The sequence below is a fragment of the Mastigoproctus giganteus genome, chromosome 4 (genome assembly GCF_048544385.1).
Source record: "Mastigoproctus giganteus isolate SK-2022 chromosome 4, ASM4854438v1, whole genome shotgun sequence".
NCBI lineage: Eukaryota > Metazoa > Arthropoda > Arachnida > Uropygi > Thelyphonidae > Mastigoproctus > Mastigoproctus giganteus.
Window position 1 is genome coordinate 172459686 of NC_143578.1, and position 13630 is coordinate 172473315.

General features: G+C 37.3%; 1 protein-coding gene across 6 annotated transcripts in view; it reads right to left on the reverse strand.

Moving 5' to 3' along the window:
• LOC150087204 (phytanoyl-CoA dioxygenase domain-containing protein 1-like) overlaps positions 1-13630 on the reverse strand; it is a 207190-nt gene that overhangs the window by 17052 nt on the left and 176508 nt on the right. For all 6 annotated transcript variants that reach the window (XM_090371876.1, XM_090371879.1, XM_090371880.1 and 3 more), the window contains one exon: positions 5816-5932. In XM_090371876.1, coding sequence (XP_090228002.1) covers positions 5816-5932 — 117 coding nt within the window. The remainder of the gene's footprint in view (positions 1-5815; positions 5933-13630) is intronic.

A 13630-nucleotide genomic window follows, 5' to 3' on the forward strand; every position in this document is an offset into this window, starting at 1 on the left:
TGCAAGTCAGATATGAAGTTCTCTGAGAAATGCAGACAGGCTGCCAGGGCAGTTCATGGGGTTTTGTTAATGATATATATGAAATTTGCTAGCAGGGATAAGGAGGTGATTATCCCATTGTATAAGGAAATGGTCAGGCCACATCTTGAGTATTGCATCTGGGTCTGGAGGTCTCATTTTAGGAAGGATATGGAGCTGCTGGAATGAGTACAGAGAAGGGAATAAGATTGATGAACGAAAAAAAGGGGTGCTCTTACAAAGAAAGGCTTCAGTTTTGCAAATTGTCTGGACACGGGGCACTTGCTCTAAGCCCACTGTGGTTCTGTCTAGCACTCAACCCGCTATCCACCATGCTTAAAGGCAGCAAGTATGGATATAACTTCAAAGAAGGAAGAAAGAACCTGTACACCCCTCACCCACCTGATGTACATTGATGACATCAAGCTCTACGCGGCAACCGAGAAGCAACTCCAGCAACTACTCCGATCACCAAAGAATTCAGCAGGGACATCAGGATGGAATTTGGTCTACAAAAATGCAAGACCCACACACTGCACCAGGGAAAATTAGTTGGCCGAAACTACCAGCTGCTGACTGGTAAAGAGATCGAAGCTATGACAGAAGGGGAAACCTACAAATAACTAGGGATGATGCAGGCTGAGCAGTTAGAGCACAAGGAAATCAAGCAGTGCCTGGCTGAAAAATATCATCAGACTCAGAAGCCTGCTGAAAGGAAAATTGAATGGAGGGAATACAGTTAAAGCCATAAACACCTATGCAGCTCCAAGTACTAACATACGCCTTAGGGGTCATAGATTGGACTAACACCGAGCTAGAAGATATGCGAAAAACAAGGACAATGATGACCAAGAGACCGAAGTCAGCAGTGGAGAGACTAACAATAGCTCGGAAAGAGGGAGGAAGGGACCTGATAGAGCAACAGAAAACAGTGAAAGTTAATCTGAAGGATTACTTTGAGAACAACACAGCACCAGGCCATAAGGAAGATAGATAAGTGGTATACACCACTCAACCTAAGTTAGGAACCCCCTCCTGCCCAGATGTTACAAGAAACGAAGTTAGAAAGATGGGTAAAGAAGACACTCCATGGCAGACACTACAATGACCTCCATCAATATCACATCGATAACACTGCTTCTAATGCATGGCTCACAAGCGGGATGCTCTTCCCCGAGACTGAAGGTTTCATGCTGGCCATCCAAGACCAGGTAATCAACACTAGAAACTATAGAAAATACATTGCTAGGAGTCCATAATGTCAGGTGACATATGTCGACAATGCCACCTGGCCTCAGAAACGATCCAACACATCACCGCAAGGTGATCACCCAGACTGAGTACACTCATAGACACGACCAGGTAGCCAGTATAATACATCATAACCAGTTGATCAAAGAAAGTGTTACCATACTACAAGTATGAACCCTAGGCAGTACTAGAGACCCAAACCCACAAGCTGTATTGGGACCATGCCATAATAATCCTTGTGGACAAGATGGAAAAGGCTACCTACCTGATTGACATAGCGGTGCCCAACACTAGCAATGTCCAGAAAACCCATGAGGAAAAAATTAGGAAGTACACAAACCTGAGACACGAGGTCAAGGAGATGTGGCATATGCAAGAAGTATCGACCATCCCGATCATTGTGTCAACCACTGGTATGGTACAAAAGACTCTACATAGAAGCCTAGCAGCAATAGGTCTCCCAGAGAACACCTACAACGAACTCCACAAAGTCGCAATCCTGAACACCTGTAGGATAGTCAGAGATTTCCTCAACCAGCAGTAACACTAGACATTACAACTACCCTGTGTACTTGGTAGCAGTACCCGTCATGGAGTGGAATCCTCCAATCAGGGAGAAATAATATAAGAGCAACAACAACAACAACAATAATAATAATAAACCAATACATAAATCAGCAACAAAGAAGGGGGAAAAATCGGGATAAAGGGTGTTGCAGATGGAATATGCTCCTAATATAATTTAGAAAAAATATCAATTAATAAAAATACCAAATAATATAAATTGATCATTCATGTATTAAGAATTTGCAGATAAAGGAACCACTAGGCGGCAGTGATCACAGTGTACTGATGTGGGATTTACTTAAAGATTTAATTACCATCAGGGGTAAAGGAAAGGGTTTCTGCTTCCATAAAGGTGAGTACAGTGGTCTCCGAGAGTTTTTAAATTCTGTACAGTGGGATAAACTGACGATGTTACCAACAGTAAATTCTAAGTGGGAAGCATTCAAGGAATTAATCGTGGAAGCTACTAAAAGTTTCATACCTATTAAGAAATATTGTTCAAGGTTTAGGCCTAAATGGTTATCTAATGAACTAATGAGACTCATAATAGACAAGAAAAATGCATGGGATGCATATAAATTATCAAGCGACTCAGAAGCCTATGGCAGATATAAGCTAGTCTGTAATCAGGTGACAAAGGAGGTTAGGCAGGCGAAGACAGATTACGAGAAATCCTTGGCAAAAGATGCTAAGAAAAACAGCAAGGATTTCTTTACTTATATAAACTCTAAAAGGAAGGCGATGTATCTGATTGGTCCACTTGACATCGATGGTTCGACTGTTGATGATCCTGCTCAGATAGCAAACAAACTGAATGAGTATTTTGCATCTACATTCATACATGAGGAATTATTAAGGTTTGAAAATGGCAGAAGGTTATCAAATTGTAGCAGGATACTTAATGATTTTGTAATAACTGAAAGTAAAGTGAAGGAGAAATTGTTGAAGTTAAACATAAGAAAAGCACCTGGGGTGGATGGGATCTATCCAGTTATATTAAAGGAGGCGGCAAAGCAACTAATCAAACCCTTAGCCATAATTATGAGAGCATCCTTGGACTCAGGGGAGGTTCCCACGGACTGGAGATGTGCAAATGTATCCCCAATTCAGAAAGGGGGATCGAAGGGTGACACGAGTAATTACAGACCAGTTAGTTTAACTTCTGTTCCGGGTAAAATAATGGAGTCACTGGTTAAAGATGCATTGCAGGATCATCTAGACAAGACTGCAACAATAATTCAGACACAGCATGGGTTTGTTAAGGGAAAGTCTTGTCTGACAAATTTGATAGGATATTATGATGTGGTTACAAAGGAACTGGATGCAAAAAATAATTTTGATATCATATATTTGGATTTCAGGAAAGCTTTTGACACTGTTGCACATGAAAGACTATTGTACAAATTGGAGCAGAATGGTATTAAGGGTAAGCTGCTACAATGGATAAAAGGATGGTTAAGTGGGAGAAGACAGAGGGTGGTAATCAATGGGTGCTGCTCTTCGTGGACTAATGTTATTAGTGGAGTCCCACAGGGTTCGGTGGGATACAGGTCTGGAGGCCTCATTTTAGGAAGGATGTAGATTTGCTTGAGCGTGTACAGAGAAGGGCAACAAAATTGGTGAGGGGAATGAAGGGATCCTCTTACCAAGAGAGGCTTAAGTTCTGCAAATTGCAGTGGCTGGAGACTAGGCACCTGCGCTGTGATCTGATTGAGGTATATAAGGTCTTGAATGGGTTGAGCACGCTGAATTCTGATGGGATCCTTCAACTTGTTCAAATTATGAACCTAAGGGGGCATAAATTCAAATTAAGAAAAGACAGATGTAGATCAGATGTGCGGAAATTTGCCTTTAGCCAGCGGGTGGTTAATTGCTGGAACAAACTTCCATCTGTCGTTGTGGAAGTTGACAGGTTGAATAAATTTAAGGAGGAACTAGACAGGCATTTGAAGGGAATGGTGTGATTTTTTTTTTTTTTTTTGGCTGATGCCAGATAAGCTCGTACACTTGCTTTCTTGCATCAAATGCCACTGCTACTACTACTACATGAACAACACAGTGAAACAAACATAAAATAAAATAAACTATCGATTGTGCTACAAGGCAAACAATATCCAGGGAATCACTGCATTTTAGCTAATGTATCGCTAACTTGATCGATACTCCAGTCGAAAAGCCAAATGCAACAGATTGGATTGTAATAATGGCCCTTATGCAGCAAAAATCTAGAACAGATCAATACACTTACATGACAACACCACCACTGACACAAAGTAACAGCTAAATAAGAATACATCAAGTAACTTGTACTGAAAGGGGATTGCAGTACAAGCAGTGCATTACCATCTTAACTCACTACTAACCATGTAACATAAAAATAAACTTTAACTAAATAGGCATTGGGCTGATTGGAGTATTCAGTCAGCAATGTCATTGATTTGTTTTATGTCTGAAATGCAGTGATTCCCAGATGGCCTTGTGACCGTCTGATGAGTTGGGGTACAATGGTTGGACTTACTGTTGTTATTGTTGGTTTTTGTCTCCATCTATAGTGATATATTTCGTGTAATTTGGACCTGGTGCAATCAAGGGGACACCACTAAATATTTTGAATTAATTGGCTTTTTGTATATTCATGTTATTTGGTATTTTTATTAGTTGGAATTTTTTCTAAATTATATTAGGAGTATATTCTGTCTGCAACACCCTGTATCTCATTTTATTCCTCCCCCCCTTCTTTGTTTATCTCTGTGTTAAGTCCTGGTTTACTTTTCATTTGCCACTTTCTTTTTGCCATATGACTGCATATTCTTCATTTATATTTAAATTATGTTTCTGCAACGTGTCGTAGGTAATGCTTTGCAGCCATCAATGTTTGCTATACTAATTTTATTTCTTCTTTTTTTCCATTTTTCTTTCCTTTATTATTTTCTTTATTGCCTATTTAGTTAAAGTTTATTTACAAGGAATTTTACAATTGGTTTAAGTTTTGAAAGGTCTAGACTATAAAATGTGGAACGTGCATATTCAAAAATAGAATTTATACAAAAGCTACTAATAACAGCCTAAATTATGATAAAACTTTTTCATTGTATTTTATTGCAGCTCCCTAGTTCAGTGGCTGTAAAAAATACAAGTCGTGTTTGCAAAATATTTTTTACCATTGGTAACAAAACTTTGTTAGAATCTGCTTAGCTACCATCAAGAAAACAATAAAAACTACTGTTTTTAATTGGTAGAGTTTAAAACAAATTTTGTAAAAATAAAACCGAATAAGTAAAAACATCATAGAAACAGCTTAAATCTTAACATTTCAACTAGATATTATTACCAGTTTAAAAGTTGATTATGCTAAATGGATAGGAATATAAATATGAATATGCATTAATATTGAAATTTTGTAAATTTGAATATTAATGCATATTGATAACTCTTTAACCCAAGTAAATATCATCTTATGTTAACAAAGTTTGTGTTCATTATTCAAAAATAATACTGAAACCTTCAAAAACGCTGTAGGTATTTATAAAATTTATTTATATAATACTGTACCTATTTATAGAACTCATGAGAAAGTAAAAGCAAGTCAGGTCCATGCCAATAATAGTAACATAGACAGGGTGATACCTGACTAGTTCTTGCATGCAATTTTTCTGTAAAACCATAAAAATCACTTTAAAAACCATACAAAGCAAAAATTTGCCTATATTTAGTAAGGTACTGAAAATTGCAGATTTTTATCTTTAAATTAAAATGCTGCCAATATTTTTGAGTGGAACTTGTCAGGTATAGTGCTGACCGGGCTAGCGGCGTGGGTAAAGTGCCTGCCTGGCATCCCAAAGGTCACGGGATCCAAGTCTGCCTCAGGCTTGGATCAGAGTAGCGAAAAAACCAAAAAAAAAAAAAAAAGTCAGGTATAGTGTTACCACTGCTGGGTTAAAAAACAATAATTCAGGCCATAAATTTCTACGTATTTTACCTTTTGTTACTGGAACAGGCAAAAATTGACTGGAATCGAATTCTGGATCAGATCCGGTAAACTTCAGTTTTGGTCCTTCATTATCTGTATTTCGAATAAATCTTTTATATATTCCTCCTAATAAAAAATTAGTTGCCTATATAATTCCTCAATCTGGTAAAATGTAATTTCTTCTTAAGTAATTACACCTATTTGCTTCTTTATTAATAAATAAAAAAATTCCTGCTTGTACTAGGTCAGCCACATAGGGTCAGAGCAGTTTATAACACAGAGACAACAAGAATATTACTATATTTTGTGGTATCATGTGGATTTGAACATGCATCATTTAAACTCTCTACTTCTCACTTGACTACTTGATTATATGATATCATTATTTTTATTTAAACTATATTATTAGATTTATTACAGTTTTTATTATGAATGGCATAATATATATCGTTTAAAGTTACCAAATAAATTATTACATAAAAAAAAGACTATACTAGCATGCTGAAATAATTACAAAACCTACAAAGTTTTGTAATTATTTCAAAGTTACAAAATTTATAAAGAATTTATATTATTCTGTATAAAAAAATAAAAAAATAAAAATTTTTAACAAGTGAGGATAAATAAAAAAAAAGTAAAGGCAATCTATTTGTAAAATTAATATCCCATGTCAGAACATGCTCCCAGGGTTATCATACCTACTATATTGATACATGTCTATTGTGTGTTGCCATATTATTATAATTATTATATATTTAGAATATTTATTACTTTATTTAAAATAAAGTAATAAATATTCTAAAATGCCTATTTATTTTATATTTATTTTTGTTTTGTTTGTGTTAATAAAATATCAAACACTATTCAAAGTATTTTTTAGTATCCACAATGGTTGATCCAAAACATTTTTATGAGTCACAATTAAGACATAAAACTTAAATGTTATCCACATAAATACTAATTGTAAATGAAATTAGTTTTTAAAAATTACATAACTTTTCTTTTTATTAAGAAGGGCAGAAAGAAAGGTTTGCAACATGGCAGCAATACCTCCTGGAACAACCCGAGTCTCTAGAGGAAACACTTGTTTCTTCAGTGACTCAAATTTATTTTATAATGCAGTAGGTTTTAATTTGAGACCAATACACTCCTAACATCAGGAATAAAGAAAATAGTCAACGGTTGAGCTTGGCTTGACTACTAGACCAACTTAGAATACATGCCACAGGCTATAGAAATGAACTCACAACTCACACTGGAAATGCCTGCAGCCATTTCTGCCTGAGTCATGATATCCTCAGTATGAGAGATGCCTGATGGTGTGCAAGTAGATTAAATTTAAAAGCATTTAGGGCTAACGCCTCCAGTTGTGATGCCAATTCTTAGCTACTTCAGTATTTAGCTCCATACTAAAAATGATGCATTTGCACTAACTTGTATGTCAGTTAACTTCTACGCAGCCTGAGGCTTTAGCCCTAAAATGCTTTTAAGTTTAATCTACCTGCACACCATCAGGCATCTCTCATATTGTGGAGTTATACTTCATAACTGGATTATAATCATTGCAACATGAGGGTACCTGCCCACCCACCAATGAGAAGCCAATAAACTTCAAAACGGTGCCATATGGGTGGTGGTATCCGCTGAGAATAAGTAACAATAGTCTTCTCTGTTGGTGAAGCATTGCTTGTTCGAGGTAGTGCAATATCATGGCAACTCGTTATGAAAGTATTCATAATATGAAATATACTTAAATGATGCCAGTTCTTAGCATAATTTAAGTATATCTCAGTTAACTTCTATGCAACCTGAGGCTTTAGCCCTAAAATGCTTTTAACTTTAATGCTGAAGCTAAATTAAAACACAATCACTCTGTGACTGCCCAAATTGTGATTATAAGAAAGTTAGTAGAAGCTCCAGCTTTTTTTATTTTTTTTGTTGTCAAGTCCTTTCATTTTGAAAATATAGGTTATATTCATTTTTAATGCAGAATAGTTCTGGTATCAGGCAATGAGTCCCTTGGATGAGATGTTTGGTAAGTAAATTAAGGGATACTATCTGTTCCACCTACTTAATACGCTGAGTATGATGTTGTTCATATTGAGAGGTTTAATGATTTAAAGTCCAAATTGGAACTGTTTGCTGTGTCTTGCAGTGGCCATTACATGCAACAAAATACATTTAGAAGCAAGGCCATGCTAAAATGGAAGCCCTGAGGCATACAGTATATCTGCCAACTTTTGACTTTTTAAAAAGCTGGAGATCAGATAACTGCAAGCAAGAGGAAAGGATGTACAGTCAGTCCTCATATGGCACAATAGTTGTGTTCCTAGAAACCCTCGTGCAATATAAATAACAGGCCCTATGGGAAAAATATGGTTAGGTGCTGATCACCCAAGATTGAACACATATTTGGAACCAAAACACAATAAATAATCGTAATAAAATATTGATAATGCTTTTGCTTATATCGTAAGCAAACATGTTCTTTGTTTGATCTTCTATCCAAACAGATGACAGCCGTTCCATCTCTTCCAATTCTTTGTGTCTTGATCTAATGGATTTTGTTACACTTTGAGTTATGTGAAATATGCTATGAAAGTTGTTTTTATTTTCTCTGCATTCTTTCTAATTCTTGGTATTACCTCATTTAGACCTGTAGCATGTGCAATATCACATGGTCTTTCATTTCGCTCAAAGTGTTTTACAATTTCATATTTTTTTCTCTATTGACAGAGGTGGACTGGCTATAAGCCTTATCAGGGGAAACCCCAGTGGGCCGGAGGCCAGAAGATGATGGAGGTCGGTGTGATTTTGGCCATAAACGCTAGTATGAGGCCGCTACAAATTTTCCCAGGTAAGAATTTTTGACCCAGTCTGCCTCTATCTATCAATATTGCTTTTCTTTTTCTCTCTGAATCTGTAGTGTCTTCACCAGAATGCTTCCTTTTCATACCTTTTAAGTATTTCACTCATTTTTAGGGAATAGAGCACAATTACAAAATGAGGAGGCATGTTTGATACACATAAACAAAGCTGTAGCAACAAAGCTGTGCATTTTACTAAAGCACATTTCTGGTGGTTACTACCATAAAACAATAAAAACAATTTCCCGTTGCATTTTTGTTAGTGGAATCTGTTATAAACAGGTAGTAAACTTGATCTAATTGCATTTGCAATAATACTGATAGCTGGAATTGTGTGGGTTTTTACATTATTATGCTGAAATGTGTTTCCCCTTCACTGATATAAAAAACATAAATACATTTTCAGAATCTTCTCTTCATTCCTATCGTTTTGCGTTCAGTTGGGGTGATTTTGCGTTTGACTGCCATTTCTTGTAAACACAAAGGCGAATCGTGAATAAGCGAATTCGGTTCGTGTTATATACGATATCGTATATAACACGAACCCTATTTATAAATTGTGTATGATTGAATTCATGTAGTGTAAACACGTGTTATATGATGACTGACTATACACGTAAGCAGAATTTTTTTTTGGTAAAAAAAAGCTACTTTTTTCTGTTTGTAAATGTCTGTTTGGACTGTTTTTTCAGAATAACATTGAAGTAATCAACATGATTATGACTGTTTCAATAAAGATACTGGTGCAGATTCTGCACTCTTCAGAACTACTGAGTCAAAGTATTGTTTATAACAAAGGTCCTGCTGTCTAGACTTGGCTGTCAAAGAGCATTTCCAAAGTTTCAACAGAAAGAGAAGGACTGAACTCAGTTTTTGGTTTTTTTACACCTGGCTGAATATTCTTTCACACCCAGCACTGCTGTGCAGAATTGCTAAAATACCAAGCATAACTTGGAATAATTTTCTGTATTTCAAACTTCCTCGTATATTTATTAGTTCTACAACCAAGGACCAGTGCACATACCGTATTTCCCCATATATAAGACGCTCCCATGTATAAGACGCACCCGAAATTTGAAAAAAAAAAAAGGTATTACATAAAGTTATTGAATTCAAGCTTTATTCATCATAAAATTCATACAACTCATCACTGTCAAAACTCCCATCCATTAGCTTGTCCTCATCTGTGTCTGATGACAAATCACTGTCTTCATATACTGCCTCGTCCTCAGTTCCATCTATGGCATTTGAAATGCCACACTTCTTAAATGACTTGACAAGGATCTCAATCTTGATATTATCCCAGGATATTTTCACCCAGGTACAAACTTCTCCTATAGTTGGTTTCTTCACTCTTCCTGCTGGTGTCAAATTGTCCCCAGAAGACTTCATCCATTGGTTCCATTCGTCTCTCATGGCAGCTTTGAAGGATTTGTTAATGCTGACATCAAGTGGTTGGAGCTGGGATGTCAAGCCTCCAGGTATGACGGCAAGTTTTGTTTTTTTGCTCTGCAGCAATCTTCTTTGTATTTTTTGTTATGTGTATCCTGAACTGATCAAGCACCAATAGGACAGGTTTGCGTAAGAACCCACCTAGTCTCCTGCTCCAAATTTTCTCAAACCAGATCTTCATCCCATCCTGATCCATCCAACCCTTGTCGTGAATGTGGACAAACACTCCTCGAGGAATGTCTTCTTTTGGCATTGTTTTGCGTTTGAAAATCAGCATAGGAGGCAGCTTGGTTCCGTCGACACAACAAGCTAGAACAACTGTATAATGGCTCTTTTCATGTCCACTTGTCTTCACAGTTACAGTTTTCACCCCCTTCTTATCAACAGTTCTGTTACTTGGGACATCAAATTGAAGGGGGACTTTGTCCATATTTGCAATCTGTCTCGACTCAAACTGATGTGTCTTCCGACACTGAATGACAAAACGATGAAATTCAAGGACCTTCTGATCATAGCTTTCAGGCATCCTTTGGGCAAGTCTGGTGCGTGTACGCATGCTTAGTCCATTCCGTTTCATGAACCTGAAGCACCAATTGTGTTCTCCTTTGAAATCAGTAACTTCTTTTTCATCAACAATTCTTCTTGCTGAACCATCTTTGTGGACAGAGGAATTCCAATTGCCCTTTGCTCCTCAATCCATATCTTCAATTCCCTCTCTAAATCAGGCCATTTTGCTGACTTGCCTCTAATGGCCTTCTTCTGCCGTGGCGTTTTCAGTAGGGTTTCTTCTTCCCTTAGCCAGTCTCGGATTGTTTTCTCAGTTGGAGGAGGAGGCCCAAACTTACGTTCAGCAGCACGATTTCCATTCACTTTTGCAAACTGGATCACTTTTAACTTGAATTTAGCACTGTACGAAAATCTTTTCTGAGCCATTTCTGGGCAGAACGTGGCAAAACGTAACCTAATATACCGGTAACAAGTGCGAAACAATAAGCGCATAGACAACAAGCGTGAAAAAGTGGGAAATGCAAGTAAAAAAAAATCTACAACCACTGTATAAGACGCACCCGGTTTTTAGACCCCAAATTTTTCGAAAAAAGGTGCATCTTATACATGGGAAAATACGGTAAATTGTCCCTTCTTTCATAATACAATCTAGGAACTGCAGAAATACTGGAAACTTGTCCATAAAAAATTTTAAATCTGAAAATGATGCACCGTCAATTGATGAAATTTGTGCCACAAATTTAATTTAATAAGAAGTGAAGAAATAAGGTTCCAGGAGAGAAAAAGAAACGAATCAACCAGAGGAGCACACAGCTCATACCCTCTTCCAGACCCCAGAGACAGCCTACACACCTGATGAGCAAAGGTCAACGCAGGTTTCCTATACACTGCAACCCGGAACGAGAGCAAGGGAACAAAGGTCACCGCACACGCACCGTGGATTCAGGATAGGCAACCAGCACTATTCTTATTGGTTAACTATATGAATACCTTACCTATAAAAATGTATTGCTGACTGAGCCTCTTGCCCATTTAGGTCTGAGTGTCTGGCAGGAGGAATCGGTCAGCAGGTAAGAAGTTTATTTATCTAATTAAAAATAGGTTAACCGTAATTGCAACTGAAAATAGCTCATTGTACCATAACTGTAACATAGAATTGTTCCTTTAGATTGTAATCATAACTTAGATATGCTAATTTGCTATTTTTTTATTATAAACTAGAACTTTTCATCTATTTTCTGTAAATTAGAATTGATCATATGTAAATACATCTTAGTTGATTGTTTTTTAGATCTGCTCAATGTAAAATATAAGTTATTTTTGTCTCCCAACAGCAAGATCTGATGATGGGTATCGGCAAGATAGCTGAAACGTTACTCAATGTATATTAGTTTAGGTAACACCTAAATAAAATATATTAAAACTCCACATGGTATAAGAGTGGTAATTTAGATATATTATAATTTAAATGGCTAGAAACCATATAACGTCCTTCCCTAACCATATTAAAGTGTGAAAGTTGTGTGAAGACAAAATTTGTGGATTCAGATTAGTTTTCAGTGTCCATTGGATTTCAGCAGGGTAGTGTAGTCACCACTACTTTTTATTATTGTCATTGACAATATCCCTGCAGTGGTGGATGATAAAAAAGGTGGAACAGTGGTGTTTGCAGATGATGTTGTCTTTTGGGCAAACAAGACTTCAAGAGAAGCTAACACATTGGGAAAGCGTGGTTAGTGAGTATGGTTTAATGATAAGTGGCTAGAAAAGCAAAGAGATGGTGATGGATAGAGGGGGAGAGGTGAGGCAGATAATTTTAAGTAACTAGGGAGTTTTTTTTTTAACAAAGGATGGCAGCCTAGATATGGAAATAACTAGGAGAACAGCAGCTAGTCAGAGTTTCTTCTGTACTGTTAATAGCCTGTTATTGGCTAGAGAAGTTCCAATGGAGTGATAAAGAGCTGATAAATAGAGTATATTTGGTTTCTATATTGATCTATGCTGCTGCTGAGAAGTGGAGGATGAATAAAAAGGATTCTGGCAGAGTCCAAGCAGTGGAAATGAAGGTGCTATGCTAGCTAAAGGAGAGACTGCTTTTACAGGGAGGGGATACAGAAATAGAAAGGGTGCAAGAATATTTGCTGATGCTATTGAGGCAGTGTTAGGTGGGTTGGAAAACTGCTAGCTTGGGGGGGTTCACAGACTAATATAACAATAGCTGTAGGCAGAGGTGAAAGTGATTCTTGCATTGTTTCTATTGAAATGACCAGCAGCCTGGAACACAAGTTGCTGGGGATTTCAAGAACTGCTGGGAGTCATCATGGCACAAATAAATACACGGGCTGTGTTAGGGTAACTAACAGTAAGAACAAGTGCATGTATACTTGCATGTACACCAATGCTAGAAGTATAGTAAATAAATTTGATGAATTTGAAATGCTGGTCAAGCCATCAAAGGCAGATATTGTTGAGATATCAAGGACATGGTGTCACACAGATATAAGGAATGCATAATTGGAATTTGGGTAGTACAATCTGTACAGAAAGGATTTGTTATTGTTATTTGGTTTTTAGGAGCATTAGCAACTAAGGTCATATTGCTCCGGGGATATGCGGTGGTCATTCCCTGACCTTTCCGCATCCTCCATATTTGGAGGTCATGGGCTCGAACCCCGGTCTAATCAAGAAGCGTGTGCTACGCACTGCCGCTCCTGCCCACCTGGTACGGAGGCACCCTACAGAAAGGATAGACAGGATAGGAAGAGAGGAGGAGTTATGCTGTTAGTTGAGGCAGTGCATCCAGTTGACATCGGTGGACGGTGCAATGTTGAGTCAATTTGGTGTGAAAGCACCAAATTTACTGGGAAAGCAAAAATGAGGGTAGGAGTGTGTTGTAGGCCTAATGACTCTGATGAGTACGTTGAACAACTATGCAGAGAAATAGTGTGGGCAGCCAATAATCAGAAATGTCTTATAATGGGGGGATTTTGATTTCCCA